Source organism: Eschrichtius robustus, chromosome 11 (assembly GCF_028021215.1).
Source record: "Eschrichtius robustus isolate mEscRob2 chromosome 11, mEscRob2.pri, whole genome shotgun sequence".
Lineage (NCBI taxonomy): Eukaryota > Metazoa > Chordata > Mammalia > Artiodactyla > Eschrichtiidae > Eschrichtius > Eschrichtius robustus.
The window spans coordinates 14,331,800-14,352,746 of NC_090834.1; the positions used below are offsets into that span (position 1 = coordinate 14,331,800).

The 20,947-nt window shown below is 40.0% G+C and overlaps 1 protein-coding gene and 1 pseudogene across 5 annotated transcripts in view; both read right to left on the minus strand.

The window, feature by feature from the left end:
• The window catches only part of KMT2A (lysine methyltransferase 2A), a 74,481-nt gene that overhangs the window by 31,487 nt on the left and 22,047 nt on the right, over positions 1-20,947 (minus strand). For 4 of the 5 annotated variants that reach the window (XM_068555786.1, XM_068555785.1, XM_068555783.1 and 1 more), the window contains 10 exons: positions 17,849-17,918; positions 12,233-14,886; positions 10,728-10,905; positions 9,096-9,330; positions 6,830-6,894; positions 6,015-6,392; positions 5,388-5,461; positions 4,283-4,414; positions 3,591-3,704; positions 135-281 (listed from right to left, as the gene is read on the minus strand). In XM_068555786.1, coding sequence (XP_068411887.1) covers positions 135-281; positions 3,591-3,704; positions 4,283-4,414; positions 5,388-5,461; positions 6,015-6,392; positions 6,830-6,894; positions 9,096-9,330; positions 10,728-10,905; positions 12,233-14,886; positions 17,849-17,918 — 4,047 coding nt within the window. The remainder of the gene's footprint in view (positions 1-134; positions 282-3,590; positions 3,705-4,282; positions 4,415-5,387; positions 5,462-6,014; positions 6,393-6,829; positions 6,895-9,095; positions 9,331-10,727; positions 10,906-12,232; positions 14,887-17,848; positions 17,919-20,947) is intronic. The other variant, XM_068555787.1, reaches the window with a different exon arrangement.
• Positions 4,620-5,008, minus strand: LOC137771968 (small ribosomal subunit protein uS8-like; annotated as a pseudogene).

A 20,947-nucleotide genomic window follows, 5' to 3' on the forward strand; every position in this document is an offset into this window, starting at 1 on the left:
TGGTTACACCCAGTTAAACAGTAAAAACAGGCTAAGCCAACAGAGGAAAAATGTGCGTACGAAATCCTAGATTAAAAGGCAGAAATGGAGATACAGAGTAGTACTGTAAGTGGCCCCATTACTCAGCGTCCTACCTTGGTGGCCTGGTGCTGCCTTCCACAAACATGACAGAACTTGCAGCGCCGACAACACCAGTTTTCCAGCTGGTCCTCCAGAGGGCGCTCGTGCTCCTCCAAACAAAACTTGTGGAAGGGCTCACAACAGACTTGGCAATACACAAACTAGGGTAAGATGGGAACACAGAGGCGGTCAAATAGCACGTAGAAATATCAACCAAATCCTACCTGCTTACTTTGAGCTTTAGGAGTAGTGGTATACATACTGTATTCAACAAGTTCACTAAGCAATGACTATGTTAAAAAAGCAGAATACTGGGGAGTTTCAGGAGACTAAAGCAGTAATAATAGTAGAATTATAAAATAACTAAATAGATACAATCTAAAATTTAATAGAATGTGCTAAGTGCCATAAAAGAGGTATCAACAAAGAGCTAAGGCAACGTAAAAGAGTGGGGAAAAGAGAGGGGTAAGGGGAAATAGGGATGGTTTTAAAGGTTCTCTATAATCTACTAAATGACTGTAAGCTCTGGTTTGTCCTTCCCGTCTCTAATTTTAGAAGTAAGTTATTTTCATACTGATACAGAGATTTTCAGAAACTCAAATGAGTGTGACTCATAATTTTCTTTTGCCATAAAAGAATCAGTGGGACAACTGGTCAAAACTAAATAAAGTCTACTTAAATAACTGTAATATACCAACGTTAATTTCCTGATTTTGATAATTATATCGTGGTTGTATAAGAGGATGTCCTTGGTTTTAGGAAATACACAGTATAAAATTTAGAGGTAAAAGGGCATATGTCTGCAACTTGCTCTCAAATTTTAAGAAAAAAAATGTCTACATATAAAATGTGTGTACATATTTTACTTCTTCTTTTGTACAATACATATACAAAGAGAAAAGGAAAATGCAAATTAAAAATATTAATTCTAAAGCAATTTTACTCCAATTAAAAAAAATATTAATGCTTGGGGAATCCAGGTAAAGGATGTATGGGAATTCTTTGTACCACTCTTGTAGCTTTTCTGTAAATCTGAAATCATGTCAACATAAAAAGTTTTTAAAAATTTGAATGGAGGGAAAATTCATCAAGCACTGGTTATGCTTTAGGAGTACAATGTAGGCAGTGGGCTATTCATTCTCTAACTTCAGTTTTTAGGAATCCTGTGGGATTGCTGTGCACAGCTACACAATTTAAATTAGAGCAATTATACTCTGGAAAAAAAAAAAAAAAACCTGTTTTAACACAGAAGTTGAAGTACTGGTGTTACGAAAATAAGTTATTCCTGTGGGTAACATGTGTATGGATGTTAACGAGAGTTAGATTATGTAGGAAAAGAGATACAGTAGACCCCTGGCACTTATATAGACAGAACAGTCTCAGTTTCAACGCTATCTAAAGCAACTCCAGCACTTAGAACAATATATTGTTCGTAACAGGCACTAAGAAAATATTTCCTTAATGAATGAATACCAGGCAATAATTCTGCTAACGTGTAATTTATTTTTTTAATGCCTTTATTTTATTTTATTAAATGTTTGAATCACTAAATTTTTTTAAAAAATATTGCTGAACGTTTACAATGACAATTTTGCATTTCTCCATATACTTTATCATATAATGATGTCATATATTTTCTAAATTTCTTAAAGCTATATTTAAGATACAACCATATAATAAGAATCCCAAGGAAAACAAAACTTACACCTCAAAATTACTGTTCATCCCATTACTATTTAAGCTGCTAATTTTTGCCCATTAAAACTCCTTTTTTCTTCGCATATTTAAAAATCCACATACTGGTATCATTTTCATTTAAAAAGTCACCCTTTAATATATAACTTTCAGCATACGGTTATTTGTGAATATAATTTTGCAAAAAAATTACTTTATGTCTGATAGTTTACTTTTGAAATTATTTAGAAAGCTTAAAGATGTAGAAGAAAAATAGCATATCGGATTATATAATCCGCATACATAAAGGATTTGCATTGAACTAAATCACAGAGGCAGTTTTGGTGAATTCTTATTCAATATTGTCTGCACGTGCTAATGCGTAATCTAAAATAGCAAGTGGGCAGGACTGAATGTCTTAGCTAGTGAGCCTCACTGATTGCTCAACATCTGGATTACAACTTGGCTTTGGGTTTTCTTTATGACCTTAGAATACATATGTGACAAATAATACCCTAAGGAGGTACTCAGGAATTGAGAACTGTATGAATGACAAATTACTGCTTCCTAGTTAAAATTGTGCTACCTTTCTTCCCCCTTATGGTAAAGGTGGCACATACTCACTGCAAAAAAACTCAAAAAGATAAAGAAAAAACAAAAGTCAACCACAATCCAACTACACTCTTAAGATTTTGGTGTAAATCCTTCAGAATTCTTTCTACATATATATTTCAAAAACATTTTTCCAAACCAAAATGGGATCATGCTTTTTACATACTATTTTGTGACCTGCTCTTTTAACTCAGTGATGTGTCATGGACATCTTTCCATGTCAATATGAATCTATATTATCATCTTTAGGACTTCATATGTGCCATTATATGCATGTCCTATAATTATTTTAACCGGAGTACCAGCCCCTTATTGATGACGTTTTGGTTTGTCTCCAATTTTTTATTATCATCAATACTGAAATAAACCCTTCTGTTTATTATATATATACAAATATGTACACATATAGAAGGGTTTATTATATATATGTATTATATACATACATGTATACAAACATACATATACATATAATTTATCTAATTATATCCTCAAGATAAATGCCTGGAGTGCAATTGCTGGGTTAGAGGGTATACCCATTTTAAAGATAAATACATATTTCCAAACAATCTTCTCAGAAAGACTGTAACTAATTTAGATTTCCAGAAACAGAAAGTCTCCATTTCCACTTGATCCTTTTTATCATGCTTTAATTTACAGTGTTTGGTAATCGGAAGGCTTAACGCTCCCCGCCCCCCCCCCCGCCAACAATGTTTTTACTTCTCATTTTGTGAATTATATACTCCTGCCCTTAGACTATTTTTTTTACTGGGTGTTTTCCTTTTTCTTATTAATTGCTAAGAGCTCCTTATAGACAAGGAAGTTTTGCTATTCAACATAAAACAACTATCAACAGTATCTCTTTTTCTAGAAAAACATTTATTGTTTCTTCCATGTTTGGACATCTAGCAAAAAATCAGAACTCGAATAATGAGTGAATTTAAGAGATGAAACTATTAAACTTCTCACAATAACTGCTACTCTAAAAAAAAAAAAACTGCTACTCCAATAAAATGCAGACTCCTTCCTGAAATTTCTAAAAAACTTCAAAAGCATTTCATTTGCAGGTTTCAACAGGATATAGTGCCTGCTATATACCAACAAAACAGAATATAATGATTTCTTTCATCACAGCAAAATAATCTATCATTATACTGTCTGGGGTACCAAGAAGCAGGATATCTTACCTCTACATGCCCACTACTGGCACAGAGAAAGCAAACCACCCTGGGTGTTATAGGAACAGAGGTCAAGATTCCTAAGCCTCCCATCTCCCACACATTTTCTGCTTCACAATCCTCCTGCGGAGAGAGAGAAAAAGATCATTTATGAGAGTTTTACGACATAACGCTGCACTGAAAAAACGCTACATTGAAAATAAGGACGAAAAGCATAAAATTAGAGTGACACCAGAATGTTGAGCATATTTCATCTCAATGAGTTCAAAATAACTGCTGCTTTGAAAATTTTAAATCTCAGACACAAACTCTTAAAAGGCTCACCTGTTAACTACAATGCAAAGATTTACTGGGCTTGAATTTCCCTTAGAGTTTTGCTGATTCAAGCGATCATCATGGTTTGATAATACCTATGTGAAAAAATCACTTCCTCAGATACTGTTCTCATCTAAAAGCACTTTACAGCTCAGGATGGGCAGGACTGGCTCCGCGCCTCTGTCCTTCAGCCAGTTCACAGGCTGACCTGGTAACACTGACCGGAGTTCTCACACACCTGAAACCATCTATTAATGGCAGATCTTCATTCCTCCGCCCCACCCCCCGAATGAATTTCCTCTCTTTCAACACCTTTGGTAACATCATTTTCTTGATTTAAAGTCCACAACACTCAACATACTCCCGTGGTCACTGAACAATTTTACCTTAAAGTCCACTCTGATCCTGTGGACTCCATCTGCTGGGACTTTCTGCTTTGAACTATTGCCATTGGAGAGAGTGCTGAGGATGTTCAAAGTGCCTGCATTCTCCTGCTTATTGACCGGAGGTGGTTTTTCCTATGGGGATAGAAGATGGGTAAAGAACAAATCCACACCCTGCCTGCCTTCACTCTTGCAACAGATAATAATGCAAATGACAAATCTTAATAGATCTGGAAAACATGTTTCCAATGTAAGTATCCTACAGAAACAGACAAGTAATCTTCAGGAGATTTTTTTTTTTCCATTGAAGCATTTTATTGGCACGTATGTATTTATACCCCTAGAAAACACATCCCAGGCTTTTCCCTCCTGCGTGTCTTCATCTTGCTTCCTCGTGGTCCACGATGCCAGCTGAGGTTGTCAGTACAATGAAACCACACTGACCAGATGGGAGCAGGTTATTCTGCCATTTTTCTAGATCTTGGAGTTGCACACATCAAATCTGGGGCTGATCACTCCACACTTGTGTAACCTGCCTATGAGATTCAAAACAATTTTCCCAGCTCTGTGATCATCAATGATTTCAGATTTGCCAACGTAACCATGCTTCATCATCACAGTTAGAAACTGGACAGGAACTCTGGAACGTGCCTTAGTAAGAACCTGGCATTTGCCTCTCTTTTCAGCACTGCTGATGCTCTCGAGAGCATCAGCCTGGACGTGCATGCACACCACTACGGGGGCACAGCAAGGACCGGAAAAGTCTTAAAGACCTCTCTCTCCACATGATAAAAATAGTGAGTGATTGTTATAGACAAATACTGCTAATGGATGTTAAGGGGGAAAAAAAAAATTATACTCATCAGCCTGCAGCATAAGCATGTGGGGCTACAAGGAAGGGGAAAACAACAAGGGGAAAAAAAGAGAAAAAATGGAAGTGAGCTAAAGCCTAAACCTGAAGTTTGCTAATTTTAAGAAATTCCACTGCCATCTACACAGAAGTAGAAATGCAGTTTCACTCAATCACGTAAATGTCAAGGATAAGGCTGTTTCCCTACAGAATAGAACACATCTTTGACAAATGGCAGGGAAACAAATCTTTCCTCACCTTTTCTTTAGGCTTTTGTTTTACAGGAATACTGGGGCGAGGAGCCACTTTTTTCTGCTTGCTTTGCTCTGGACCTAAAGAATTCAAAATAAACTGCAGTCAGATGTCACTAAACTTACAGTTAATGCTAAATAGCAACGATGACTCTAGCACTGATTGGCCTGCAAAGAAAGGGGCATTAGGAAAAACAAAAAACTATTTAAACTCTAGGCTTTAAATAGGAAATTAAGACAGTATCTCCAACTTAACTGGTTTTTGCTTCTATTTCTTTATTATTATGTGACAGTTAAAAGAGAGCTAACTGGGACTTCCCTGGTGGTCCAGTGGTTAATACTCCACGCTCCCAATGCAGAGGGCCCGGGTTTGATCCGTAGTCAGGGAACTAGATCCCGCATGCATGCCGCAACTAGGAGCCCGCACGCCGCAACTAAAAGATCCCTCGTGCCACAACTAAGACTCGGTGTAGCCAAAAAAAAAAAAAAATTAAATAAACATTTAAAAGAGAGCTAATTTTCTTGTACCAAAGACTTAAAAATACACATTTCAGGTTTCCAAATGCTGTTTAAGCTGTCAGTGTCCTGTGCTGGTACTTCTGGTGCGGCAGTTCTTCCTGCTGTCCTCACTCACCTGACTCCGGAGGTGGAGGCTGCCTTTTCTTGGGCTCACTAGGAGTGGTCTTGGGGACTTCTTTTCTCGGTGGTGCTGTGCTGGGGGGCTGTAGGGGGATGGCTGGTGCCGGCTGGGAGACCTGCTTGCTGGACTTCCTGGAAGAGGGCGTGGCCACTTGTTTGGCCTCAGGTCCTGGGGTGGAGGCATTCCCTTCCTCACTCTTGTCCTCCGGGGGCTTGCGCGGAGGTGGTTCACTGTTGCTTTTCTTGGGGGCGGGATCCTCTCTTGCTGATGGGGTAGACTTCTGACTAGAGTCAGCCAAGTTCTTCACAACACTGCTCTCTTTGCTCTCTTTCTTTTCACTGGTCTTAGACTTCTTCTCTTTCTTCTTCACAGCTGGGGGTGGGGGGGGGGGAAAGCAAGATTATTTTTCTGTAAGTGAGAAAATTTTATTTAAAATATAAGTATAGGAACGTAACAATCTTAGTCTCAGTTTCCTACAGCTAAAGTTGACACTGGAAGACTCAAGAAAGTTAATGCCAAGTTGGCAAGTGAAACAGGTATACCTTTATTACTCTAGGAAATGAAATATAATGTAATTTTTTGTATGAATTTTAAAAAATTTTTCTTATGGAAATATTCAAACATACTCCAAGGTGAAGGGGAGAGTAAAATGAACACTCATGTACCTATCACCCAGCTTCAACAACCAACAGCTCCCTGGGAAACAGCAGTACTTGAAAAAAGGCTAGTATTCTCTTTACACTAGATGTACACAACTATATGACATTAAAGCAGGAAGCATTTGGGGGAAGATCTTTTGACAACACTACCTTTTGCTTGCTTCTGAAGGTAGGCTTTGGAAGGCATCCATTGTAGATTCTGACATTTTCTCATCCTAGAATAATAAGGAATAGCATAAAGTAAACTTCATTTAGGAGAGAAGCAATTGAAGCAAGTATTAATTCGTCTGCAAGAATCCGTGAACCTTGGGCTTCCCTGGTGGCGCAGTGGTTAAGAACCCGCCTGACAATGCAGCGGACACACGTTCAAGCCCTGGTCCGGGAATATCCCACATGCCGCGGAGCAACTAAGCCCGTGCACCACAACTACTGAGCCCGCGCTCTAGAGCCCACGAGCCACAACTACTGAGGCCAGCGCGCCTAGAGCCCATGCTCCTCGACAAGAGAAGCCACCGCAATGAGAAGCCTGTGCACCGCGACAGAGTAGCTCCCGCTCGTCACAACTAGAGAAAGCCCGCACACAGCAACGAAGACCCAACACAGCCAAAAATAAATAAATAAATTAAAAAAAAAAAAAAAGAATCCGTGAACCTTTATTCAGGTTCATTTTGAGAGTTGAAAAAAGGACTGCTCATTATTTAAATTCAAGCCTTCAAATCCTCTGATCAGCAATTTCACCTACCTTGAGGATCTAAAAGGAGCAAATATCAAATTATTTTTGAAATGGGACTCAAATGTCTTGCAACCCAGTACTGACTAGCGCCACACACAAAACGATCAGTCATTATTTCTTACAGTCAAATCAGTCCTGCTCCCTTATGAGATTATTACTCATATAGTAATCTGAATACAAAATGGGCTAAAATTACCCAAGTCCTTTGTCTGCCACTACAATGCTACAGGTCTATCTCAGGGCTTTGATAGATATTTCAGTCCTCAGTTTATTGAAACTCAAAACTTAATTTGAAGTTTAATATTGAACTGAATCCACCGCAACCCCTAAATTTAGTGCAATTTTATCTTGCTATCATGTACCTTTTTTTGTTGTTCTGTGAATTGTCTCACTTCTTTCCACTAATGGGACTGAGACAAGATTCTTGCTTAAGGCCAGACTAAACCAAAGCACAGAACTTCTCGGTGTCTCCTAGAAACTGTCTCCCCTTAAGTAAATAATGCAGCATTTCTCCCAATTATGTTTTATATAAATCACTTTCGGGCTTCCCTGGCGGCGCAGTGGTTGAGAATCTGCCTGCCAATGCAGGGGACACGGGTTCGAGCCCTGGTCTGGGAAGATCCCACGTGCCGCGGAGCAACTGGGCCCGTGAGCCACAATTACTGAGCCTGCGCGTCTGGAGCCTGTGCTCCGCAACAAGAGAGGCCACGATAGTGAGAGGCCCGCGCACCGCGATGAAGAGTGGCCCCCGCTTGCCACAACTAGAGAAAGCCCTCGCACAGAAACAAAGATCCAACACAGCCATAAATAAACAAACAAACAAACAAACAAATAAATAAATAAAATTAAAAAAATAAATAAATCACTCTCATGTTATTCGTTCATTCAGCGAATATCTATGGATAATATCTATTCCTGGTGCCAGGCACTTGATGAGATACTCAACCACCAAAATTTATTTATGCAACTCTCTTGATCCACTTTCAACAAATTATCCCACAGAGCAGAAAGTGCATCCACAAACTGACTAGAAAAAGGGAAAAAAGGTAGAGTAATCAAAACTTCCAAGGAATTCCCTGGCGGTCCAGTGGTTAGGACTCGGCGCTTTCACTGCCGTGGCCCGGGTTCGATCCCTGGTTGGGGAACTAAGATTCCGCAAGTAGCGCGCGGGGCGGGGGAAGACTTCCATAGGCATGAAAATATTCTGAGAGTTAGAGAGTGGAGAGACTTATATCACCAATATTTCCTGAATGCCATAAAGATAAAGGTAATTTCAGTTGACCTGATAAATACTAGGCCTAAATTCGTTGGTGATTAAGTAGAAACCCTCCAGAGTTGCACTGATATGGCAGCTCTAGACACATGTGGCTATGTGAATTTAAAATTACATGGAAATTTTAAATGTCGTTCCTTAGTCACACCAACCATGTTTCAGGTGCTAAACAGCCGTATGGCTAAGGGCTACCACACTGACCTGAGCAGATACAGAACGTTCACAGCACTGCGCCTGAGGATTTCTGATTTAAGCACAGCCCAAACCCAGCACAGCACGAAATCCAAGCGTGCAACTCATCTTGCAACTTGAGGTGACTTGGTACAACCACACTGGGCGTTCGGGCGCTTTTTCTCTGTGACAAGCGGGACAGTGGCTGAGACCAGCCCCCCAGAGAGACGCGCACTCACTTGCAGCACTGCTTCTTTATGTTGCGGCCACCAAACTTGGGCTTGTCCAAGCAGTTAGTGCACACACCACAGTCCTCAGGCACCTGGCAGCCGGGACACTGTCCACACCGCCTTGACCGCCGTCCCTTCTTTACTGGAGGTTCCTGCGGCGCCTTGTTTCTGGTGACGGGTTTAATTGGTTTGATGGGCGGAGCAAGAGGTTCGGCGTCTTCTGAGCCAGCAATCGATGACTTGTCTGTTAAAGAAACGTGGCATTAGCTCTGACAGAGTGTCTGGGTCCTTCCTGGGAGCAGAGGGGAGATTCTCAAAATCTACTGATGTTAGTATATACATTCAAACCTTGTTTTAGTTGGGACTCCAGACATCAAATTCATTACAATAAAAATATTCATATGCAGAACACAGAGCCTGTTTTAAATAATTACTTAAATGTTTAAAAATGCCTGTAACTTGCAGCTTGATGAAAGAAGAAATCCAAACAATGAAAACAAAATACAGTGTAACCTAAAGTCAAGAATATGAATTGAGGGAGCTCCCTGGTGACCTAGTTGTTAGGATTTGGCACTTTCACTGCAGGGGCCCGGGTTCGATCCCTGGTTGGAGAACATCCTGAAAGCCACGCAGCGTGGCCACAATAAAAAAAATAAAATAATTAATTTTTTAAAAAAAGAAAATATGATTAAAAAAAAAGAAAGTAAAGAAAGCATTAAAAGAAAAAAAAAAAAAAAAAAAAAAAAAAGAGGGCTTCCCTGGTGGTGCAGTGGTTGAGAATCTGCCTGCCAAGGCAGGGGACACGGGTTTGAGCCCTGGTCTGGGAAGATCCCACATGCCACGGAGCAACTGGGCCCGTGAGCCACAACTACTGAGCCTGCGCGTCTGGAGCCTGTGCTCCGCAACAAGAGAGGCCGCGATAGTGAGAGGCCCGCGCACCGCGATGAAGAGTGGCCCCCGCTCGCCGCAACTAGAGAAAGCCCTCGCACAGAAACGAAGACCCAACACAGCCAAAAATAAATAAATAAATTAATTAATTAAAAGAAAAAAGAAAACAAAAGAATATGAATTGAATGCTTCTGAAGACTCTCTAAACCTCTAAGTTTCATCTGAGCAGTCACCCATGAGAACGTGCCTCACAGACCTGAAACCACAGGGCCCCAGCTGCTGTGCTCTGAAATCCAGGGGTACAGAGGCCACACTTACCACAGGGGTTGCTCTCAGGCAGTGACAAGCGTGGCAGGGATACTAGGGTAGGCCTGTTCCCGGGAGACACGAGACTCCTCTGACAGTCAATGTTTGCTCAAGGGCTCCCTGACAGCCTTGCCAAACTTTCTCACACTGCATGGCATCCAGGAAGATTCTGCCCAGCCTTCCTTCCCACTCTCCTTCACTAGGGTCAGACTTACAGAGCAGTCTGACAGCTCTCCCAGCCTTTCCTGACTCCCTCCCCATCTCCTCTCTCAGGCATTTCCTCTAATAACACCCTTACACATTTAATCCCCCCGCCCTCCGCCATCTGGTTTTTGGAGGACCCAGCCTAACATATAATGCTATGAAGAGCCTACTGGGCACTCCCAGGATGATCAGCAAACAAACCCAGTGTCTGCTTAGACCTCAAGGTTGACATCCCCGACCTACCATCATTTCCCATGGAAGACAAAATCTTTTCTCGTTCTTCCCAAGGTAAGGCACTCAGGGTGGGCATGTCATCAGGAAACACAGCTCGTTTTCGGCCAAGGGCAACAGCAGCTCTTCTGCAGACGTGTTTAATCCGGGGTCCTCGCACAGAGGTCTCCGATGAGTCACTTTCTTGACCCTGAGTGGGAGGCAAGCCAAAAACAAACAATAACAACCATATGCGTTGAAAATATAATTGAATGAAGCCAAGGTATAGTTGATTAACTTATAATCTAGAATCCACACATACAACTCTAGTTATTCCCAGCTGACATGCCATATCAATATATAGAAATCACCTACTTCTAAAATTGGCAGAAAAGGATTCTAATCAAAAAACAGAAACCAACTAAGCTTCTATTCCCAATTATACTACTTCTTTAAAATTTCCCTCAAAAAAAATCAAGCTGCCAGTCTGCATTATCAAGAAGCTCATTCTCGTGTAAGTAGGGCTTATCTAAGCACAGACTATTTCTTATATTTCCCTGATCAACAGAGAAGTAGGGGGAAATAACCTATAAATGGAAGTATAAAAGGCCACGGCTCCAAACAGAAATGTCTCACATTTTAAAGAGCCACGGCTCCCATCACTAGGAGGTTAACCAAAAACATCCAAAATGGTGTCAGAAATAAGTCTCATCATATTCCTGCTAGACCCCTCAACTGGCAGAATTACTAAATGTAAATGTGGCCCTACGTTGAATAACATTAAAACCTAAGTTTGTGGTCATCTTAACCTAACTGGATATGTTGGTATGAACACGCATCTACTACATGACAATGTTTAAAAACAATCTAAAGATTGGCAGGTTTTCTCAGAAAAGGCCAGTGCCTAGCTCGCTTTGTTAATTAAAAAAAAAAAAAAAGCTCTTCTTTACAAAAATCTGTTTGTCATCATCTTCACTAACTGAATTGTACAGCTTTTCTGTACCACAACTTGAGGCTAAGTGCTTCTCATATGTATTCTGCAAATACCTATTTTCTATTGGTCTAATCACTCACAACTCAGAGGCAGAGATCCCCCCCCCGCCGTCCCTGTTTTCTATAGTAAACAACAGTAGAACAGTCTGACTGCAAAAATGCACCTTCAAAATTAAGTCACAGATTCCATCAAACCAAACCCATTAAGTACAAACAACTCAGCATTCAGGGTAATGTGGCCCCACGTACCTTTCAGTCTTGGTTCACCGCTTTCCTACACGTACCAGTCCAGCTATCCCCGTTCCTCAAGTACGTTTTATACGTTTCTATCTCTACCCTACACTGTTTCCTCTCCTTAAAAATTTCTCCCCTATCATCTTCTTCTACCTATCAAAATCCTACCCGTCCGTAAAGGACCACTGCGAATGCCACCATCTTTTCCCGATTCCCGTAACTGGATCTAACTGAAACACTCAGCCTAAAACTTGCTCCTAGATGGGGCTCGAGAGACTGTTGATTTTAATGGGCAAGATGGAAAAGAGTACCTGTGCTTTGGGCGGGTCAGTTTGTTTAAGACTCTTACTCTTCTCAATCTTGCAGAGCTGGGCTTTGGCCTTTTTTAGGAGGCTGGCAACCCTCTTGTCAGTCATTGGAAGCTTGTCTGCCTGAGCCAACATGGAGCCTATGGAGGAAGTGGAATGTTTAACAGTGCTAGATGAAGGAGTGGAAAGGCAGAGGGTTTTCTCCTTCTCCAGGGATGGGGCAGTTGGGCCGAGGTCCAAGTTGGTTTTTTCCAGATTTCCTCTCCCTTTCTTTATAAGTATTTTGGTTTTGACAGCTGTTGTATCCCCAAGAGTCACAGAAGCAATATCAGTCCCAGAATCAAGTGATGAAGACTTCTTCCGCCCGGTTGCTTTTTTGGCAGAAGATGAAGTGGCCACATCTTCACCAACAACCTTCTCTTTGGAAACCCTACCCACAGGATACAAAGCAGAGCTACTCTGAATTTCTGATCCCTTTTTCCTTTTCTCTTTCCTGGACTCCCGCTTATTCTCTTTTTCTCTCTCCCGGTCTCTCTCTCTACTCTTGTCCTTCTCCACGCTCTTGTCAGCATCTCGCTCTTTGGACAGCTCCTCAGGGGCCTTGTCTTTATTTCTCCCTCTCTCAGTCTGAGAGCCTGGGGTAAACCAAGGGAAGAGAGGAGTGGGACTACTGGACGAAAATGGCTCTGCCGGAGCACTAGTCTGCTTCCTTGGTCTCTGGTTTTTCTCTGCAGATTCCCCAGACTGAGTCAGGGAGTGAGAAGGAAAAGTAAAAGTTGGGTTTAAGGCACTAGTGGCAAGAGGGCTAACAGAAATGCTTAACGAGGAAGAGACAGAAGACGGTGGGGTGAGAGGTGACAGCTCGGAAGTGCTAAGCCTTCCACTTCTTGTCCTCATGGAGTGAGAAGGAGATCTTGGTTCTGATCGAATAGGGCTAAACACTTTTCTTTTCCTTTTCCTGTTAGAGACTCCTGACGAAGACGTGCCAGCAGAAGTTCGATTACTAGGCAAGGTTACAGACTCAAATATCCTAGAGTGAGCCTCACTTGGAGTAAATCGTGGAGCTCTCAGAAGAGGGCTCCTTTTGTGCATATCAAACCTTGTTCCGGAATGGAGTGGCGAAAACAATCGGGCTGAAGCAGCGGTACCAGATGTAGAAAACCCGGACGCGAAGCCGACGTCCTCAGGAGTCAGTGGAGGGGGGCGGAAATTATCAAATATTGGTTTGCGAATAAGACCTTCTTTGGCATACTTTGCTGAGGAAAAGTACTGTGGCTCTGACCTAGAGTGCTTTAAAGAAGTCCACCTAAATGTCGGTTCTCGCAAAATAGATTTTCGCTTCCCTTGCATGGGAGCGGCAGAAGTAGGCAAAAATGGTGATGCTAAAGGGATGGTTGGAGGCATGAGCCAAGGTGTGTGGTCAGCGATGCTGGAGGCTGGCTGCAGCGGGGGCGGTGGAGTAAGCAGGGGTGGCGGTGGCGAGGAAGAGGTCTGCTGCTGGGGGGCACTTTGTAGGGTGGACAACTTTTTCGTCGTTCTAGATCCAAAACTTCTCTCTGACACTGAATACCTTCTGCTTCTCCTGTCATTACTATCGTTTTCTGGGGACTGGGAAATAGGCAGTGGAGTGTGAACTTCGGGGCTATCGCTCCGCTCTTCAGGAAGTACCTGAATCTCCTCAGAGGCCTGAGAATCTGTGGAGGTATCAACACTGGGGCTACTGGATCGGGAGGAGTCTGAAGACATTTGAGAGGAGTGCTGAGAAGCTGCACTTGATTTTTCGGAAGATCCACAGGACGTGGCGCCGAATCTACTATTCGGTGTAGACTCTAGTCGGGCAATTTTAATTGGAGGGTCATAATCCTCATCCTCTATGAACCGCCGAGGAGTTTTAATGATCCTCGAGGAGATGGCACTGACAACAGGCATAATGAACTGTCGGATGTTTTTGACCTGCGTCTTCACTTTTCTTCCTTGCAGCTGAGCTGCTTCTTTCTCAATTTTCTTTTGAGCCCCCTTTTTTGCCCTCTGCAAGAGCTGCTTAGCAATTGTTGCATCTGTCCTTTTAGAAGAAGGAATAATCCTAACCGGCTTAATCCTTCGAGGGCTTTGTCTGACTACTGTCTTATCTTCTTTTGTGAGTGGAGGTGTTCCTTCCTTGTCTTTCCGGACCTTCTGGGGCTTTTCCAGTTCAGAGTTAATGAGGAGACCTGAAGGGGTCTTTATCCTTTCTGTTGATGGAGGCCTTCCTCGCCGGCGTACAATCTGTACCCCCTTCCTTCCTATTTGAAGCTTCCCTGTCTTAAACTTTGACTTGAGAGGAGAGAGTTTACCTGCTCTTAATTTTTTAATCTTTGTGGCTTGCTGAAACGTAGCAGAAGGTGTTCGTTTCATTTTCTTCAGGCTATCTTCTTTGTTTCCCTTTGGTAACTCTGAAATGTCCTTTCCATGCGTTATTTTGAGTTTTACTCCAGGGAAGGTGGGAGGTCTTCCTCTCTTCTTTTCTATACTTTTAGAATCTTTCTTCTTGATCTTATCTCCAGATTTGGTCTCTGATTTATTTAGAGGGGAGAACACAGATGGGTCTGAGAGGAGAGCTGAATTTCGGTCAGAGCCACTTCTAGGTCTCCCGCGAGGTTTTCGAGGACTAGTTTTAACTGTGTATAGAAATTAAACAATGAAGAGCATATATTTAGCTTTGTAGTTTAGGTCTTAACTAAGCTGAATATAATTTAGCACAAGCCATTCTGTACTGAACTCTACCTGGGTCTAATCAGTCAATAAAACATCTTAATTGTGCTTAGTTTCTTTTCACCAAAAACCTGCCTAAAAGAAATCAAGTAAATAACATCCTACCTAAAAGAACACTTAACTACCTTTTTGATAGAAAAACTAAGACAATAAGAGGTTTTCAACTGAGCAATTAATATATAAAACTAATTTTCCTACAACTTTAGGTGAACAAGGTTTTTTCTGAATTAAAAAAAGGTGTGTTTTAAAAAAAATCTGTATGACCTTTTCCATATCGTAGCCACCAAGAGTTAACATCTGAGAACACATTTATAGTAAGTCATCCCATTTTTTCAACTCAGAATTTTGGGTTTAATAAATCTGAACAAGATGCTCTTCAGTCAACAACATATCAACTTCTATAGGCTACAATAATATACCAACTTCTATAGGCAGCTCAGCTTCCTGTATTTTCAATCTGCTTTGCCAAAGTAAGTTAAGAGAGTTTCATTGAAAAGAAAAACATTCATTCATGAGACATCAGAATAAGATCACTGAACTCAGTGGTAGGTGAACTAATCAGTGAAATGACATGAGATGTCCATTCATCTATTCCCCTACCTACAGGTAGGTTCTTGAACTAGTTAGTCTCAAATTACAAAAAAGATTTAACCATAATTGATGTCAAGAGCAAACTGACAATATAAATCCGATTTCTTCTATTCTAAATAAACGGAATTTGCCAACTTATATTTGCTGCTTATCAAGAGACTTCAGAAAACCACTGTTGCCTAAAATTCTCTTTTTTTTTTTTTGGCCATGCTGCACAGCTTGTGGGATCTCAGTTCCCTGACCAGGGATTGAACCCAGGCCCCAGCACTGAAAGCAGTGAAAGCCTGGAATCCTAACCACTAGGCCACCAGGGAACTCCCTAAAATTCTTTGTATAGTCTGTACTTTCTTTTCTTTTTAAAGATGCATTCTTTTTTATTGAAGTATAATTGACATACAATATATATTAGTTCCAGGTGTACAACATTGTGATTTGATTTATATACACCACAGATTGATCACCACATATAGTCTGTACTTTCTAAATGTATTAAGAGTTGCCTCCTCTATCATATCATCTCTTCTCTCGTGACTTTTCAATGTTTTATATGACTCAACATTCTTCTGAGATGAAAACCTCCCCTAAGAGGCACCAGAAGAGATTTATGCCATTATGATGAACATTTTAGACTACGGAACCAGCTTTCTAACAGAACAGAAATCAACAAAGGTCTTATTGTTGAGCTTTCTAAATATAAATGCTTTCCTCACCAATTAACTTGAAACTTCTCTTAATAGATTAAGATTCACAAATCTGTTCTCAATATATACTAATTACAACAAAAGTAATGGACTCAAAGACAGCAGAGAAACGGTTTCATTTCTTAATAAAGTATATACAGATGGTTTAAAAAAACAAACAAACAGACAAAAACCAACATTTAAGGTACACTGACAGCCAAGAAAAAAACTTAAGAGGAAACCATCAAGAAAGGGTTGTGAATTAACAAAATAAACTCCTACCCAGAAGTACATCACAAGATTCCTTATAATCTTGGTAGACTTGAACTTGGCTACTCAAAGGCCTTTATTAATTCTGAAAACCTCTTCTATCCATCTTTTAAAAAAAGCTTTTGGTGGACAGGTAGAAAAAGCAGAATAGAGAAGAGTCCTGCTCTGCTGCTAACATCCATAATCCACAACACATTCAAAGAACTCACAAATCAGTCAGAAGTAAATGCTCATCATGTCTTTTCTGGGCCTCATTTTATTATCTATAAATGAAGGGTCAGACCAGACAATCTCTAACATCACCTGATATGAAGTTTTAAGATTTCATCACATCTTAAAGAGAATATTGCTACTGTCTAAATGGCATAGATACTGGAATACTACTGACTAAGTCCTCTCAACTAGAATGGCAATACCACCACCACTTGGGAAAGGAAAAACTGTCAACTTATGTGTTTGAGTTGGATTACTATATAATATATGATGACTCAAATGAAATGCAAATGCTAACAAACATCACAAACTATGTCAACATCAAGGACCAAAAGCACAGCTAACAACATCATATTTAACTAGACTGTCTATGCACATAAAATCAAAGACAACCATACAAGAAGTCACAATGGCAGCACAGATGGGGAATGTTTTTTTCATCAAAAGATCTATAGCCCTCTCCTATACAGAACAGAATTCTGCAAGCCATTAAATGTTATTTCCACTGAGGATCATCTTGCAGGAGACTGCTGTTAAGTCTAGAATTTCGAGACATTCTAGATATAAGAGAACAATGACAAATATTGCTAATAAATGGAAATACCCATGCCGTTTTTATTTTCTTTATTTTAACACAGTTTTTCAAGGATCAGATAAAATAGTTTCATACAGTGCCAACATTTTGTTTTTAGCTCTTTGACAATAGCAGACCAAATTTCATCTGTAAAAAACAATGGCCAAATTATTTCCAAAGTCATATATACTGCCATACAATTCAAAATGTGTAAATCTGAGGATGCTGTTCTCAGTAGGTAACCTTCAATCTGCCTACCAGGTTTTGCAAGCATTCCATGGAAATCTAGCCCCCATGCCTCTGGTGGTTCCCACAGAGAAGCATAATCGAAGATAAACCAAGAGCGGCCTGACAGAGAAGTCCCTTAAAGAGGTCTAGCTAGCTCATAAGCCATTTCCTACTTAGTGTGAGGGAAAGGGAAGGATGCACCCAAAAAACCCCAGTATTTAAGACCACCCTTTACATGCAAAGAAGGCAAGGGGAAGTCACAGTCTCTTAACAAACAAAACGTAAAGATGCCATGCATTTAACTGGCCATACCTGAAGGAGACCTTGTGGGGCTTCGTACTCTGACTTCTTCATCTGAGCCAAAACCTAAGAACTGCTCATCCTATAACAAAGGAAAATTATTTTAAAATCAGGAAAAAAAAAAAAAAACATGAATCTGAACATATCCCAAAGAAATGCCCAGAGGAGACACAAATGAATTTGGAAAATTTAGCCTCTACGTATTACTCATCATCATTCATATGGATATTATTATAAAATAACTTAATACTGAAATAAATGGACCCAGCCATATGGCTTCATTACAGACAAACAGGAGCTGTGTAGTAATTGAACAATGCATTGATAAGTTATCTTTGGTGCACAGTACATAGGGGACAGTCCTAAATTTCAAACTATAGATACAGCCCAAAACAATTAAAGAATGACTTTAATTCAAGTAAGCAAATCAGTACAATGGCAGAAATATACAGCCCCAATAAAACAAATATATCTTTTCAACAAGTAGCTAAGTCTACAGACACATAAGGAATAATCTACAATATCATAATCTCTTGCCTACTAAATATTAATAGAGACTGAAATTGCCATTATCGTCAGTTCCTTAACTCAGGAATTGACATTTAGATGTGATTTCTATACATTTGAGATCCAAAGATTCTCAACATGCATTTTACGGCATCATTTTTAAATGCCCTGTGATAAGAGACTTAATGGTGGGCAGCAGCATTTGTGAAAGGGATGATGAATTGACCACATCAATTCAAGAATGCATCCAAGAATAACTGAAGGAAGCATCTTATTTTCAGTCATACTTAGAAAAGGCAAAAACTTCTCTTTACCTCTAACTTTTAACCTGCCTTTTAAAAAAATACTAAGGATTTAACCGATTTTGAACAAACTGTCAAGAAATATGGTCTATTTAAACAACCTGATTAATAGAAATTCACTGATTCAGAAACTAAGTTTTCTACAAAGAGATGAGAAAGAATTTCAGATGCCAGAAACAAAATCCACAATAAGAACAAAATAAGGAATTATAGACAGATTTTCTTGTACCTCCAATTTACACTGATAATCCCCAAACTAAGTTCCAACAGTTAAAGCCCCCCAATTGTAGAGGGGGTCACTTCATCCTCTCGTTTGTTGGCACATGCCACCACTGAAGAGAGGGAAGGGCTTGTCTGAGGTCTCAATTTTTTTACTTATTGGAGTGTTGTAAGGAATAAATGAAATAATTTATGTAAGTTACGTAATTTATGTAAAATCATTCATAAAACTATAATGTGGTGTCCATATTGTAGTTCTTATTATTGATGTGGTTTTAGAAACTGAAGTTCTGAAGGGCCAAATGACTTGCCCAAGATCATACAGTTATTTACAAATAACTTCCTACCATAATGGCTACAATCTAAAACTATGAATAAATATTTAAAGGAATCCAATAAATCACCTACAGTACAAAATACCCTATTCTTTCAGCTACTATTAAAGTAACCTGACACCCATTTTCAAATCCTTAAAGATTCTGATTTAATTCATTCTTTCCCTGCATTATCCTTATGGAACAACTGCTAATCTATGCATTTCACAAAGACATCTGAGGATTTCCTAACACTTGCCAGGGGACTACATTGCTACATGCGTAAGTTCTATGCTCCAAGTGTTGCAATGAGAGAGTTCTAGCAACTATACATATAATAGCCAACAGGTAAAGTAACCAACAGCTGGAGTAATGAAAAATGTTTAATCTTTAAAGGAAACATGAGATCCACACTGCTATGTTCATTATCAGCAACCTTAGTGAGTCACTTTTCTATATTTCTAACTTTCACAATATATAACTGTACAACCCTAATTCAGTGTGCTCCAAAAGAGTACTACTGAGCTGTCAAGCAGTAATTTAACTAACTCTGCCAATGTTTAAAGTTTCCAAGTACTTTCCAAAATGACAGAAAGCATTAACTCTTTCTTTGTGGTCTTGTAGTTGGAATAAGAAAAGAATGACTTGACTTCCACCCAAGAGCTTTCTTTTCACTTCAAATATAGATTGACTTCTTGAAGCATGCTTTAAAAAATAAGCACCCATTGTTTAAATAATCCAGACAGTTTAGCCAAAAACAAAAGCCATCATTGTTATGTTAAAGAGCTCTGGTCAGCTAACTCTGAACTTCCAAGTCCACGTAAGAGTCCCCCCAAATCTAAGGAAAACCAAGCTGAGAAAGCACTGGGGGAAAAAATGCTGCAAGAAGGCGCTACAAATGAAGTCCTTTTTGCCTCTCCTGTCGCTCCCATCACCCCCTTTAAACACATGGGGTTTCTGGAAGATTCAGTAAACAAGGTAACAGTGCTAGCTTCCCAGGGATTTAGGCTTGCCTAGAAATCAAAAGACTAAGTCAAAATGTCTACAAAAAAGGTAACAAGAGAAGCTGCAATTAAATTCATGTTTGGCACTATGGCATCATAAGCCTGGACAGCCGTGAAGAGAGGAAACAGGGGACCCCACACTACACAGGACAAAGTATTCCTGGAAACTGGGCCCAAACAGCCACCCACACTTTTCCTTTCACTCTGGCTTCCTCTGATGAGCACAGCACTCCAAGACAAAGTACAGGCAAGAGGCAACAAACCTATTCCTTCTGGATAATGATGTCCTTGGAGACTAGATCGTCAAGATTTTACCCTCTTCTCACCTCCAAAGATAGAAAAATATCCTTGCCAAGTTGAGCACCATAAAATACTGTTGGATCATATTTAGCTTCCAGAGATTAGGAATGCAACGAAGCTAATGTCGTTTCCCAAGTAAAAGCTAATTCTAAAATAATAAATGTGTGGAATTTCTTTATTATCCCTACCCCTATCTCTAGGGGTTATTTGAGAACTTCCAAACATAAGTTTACTAGCAAATTCTATGTTACCCATAAATATCTTAACATTTGATGATTTTTATTTTAACGGCAGAATTTTAATCCTTTAGTGGCTATTATATTTGTGATGAAGCAATAGGAATATGTTTTCCACAAGAGAATCTAAGTGAACCCAAAGTAAGTATTACAGACAATGATGTTTACAGTTAAAATGTAACGATGAAGATATTTTGGAAAAATACATGAGGTTCCGTATTTCAAGGAA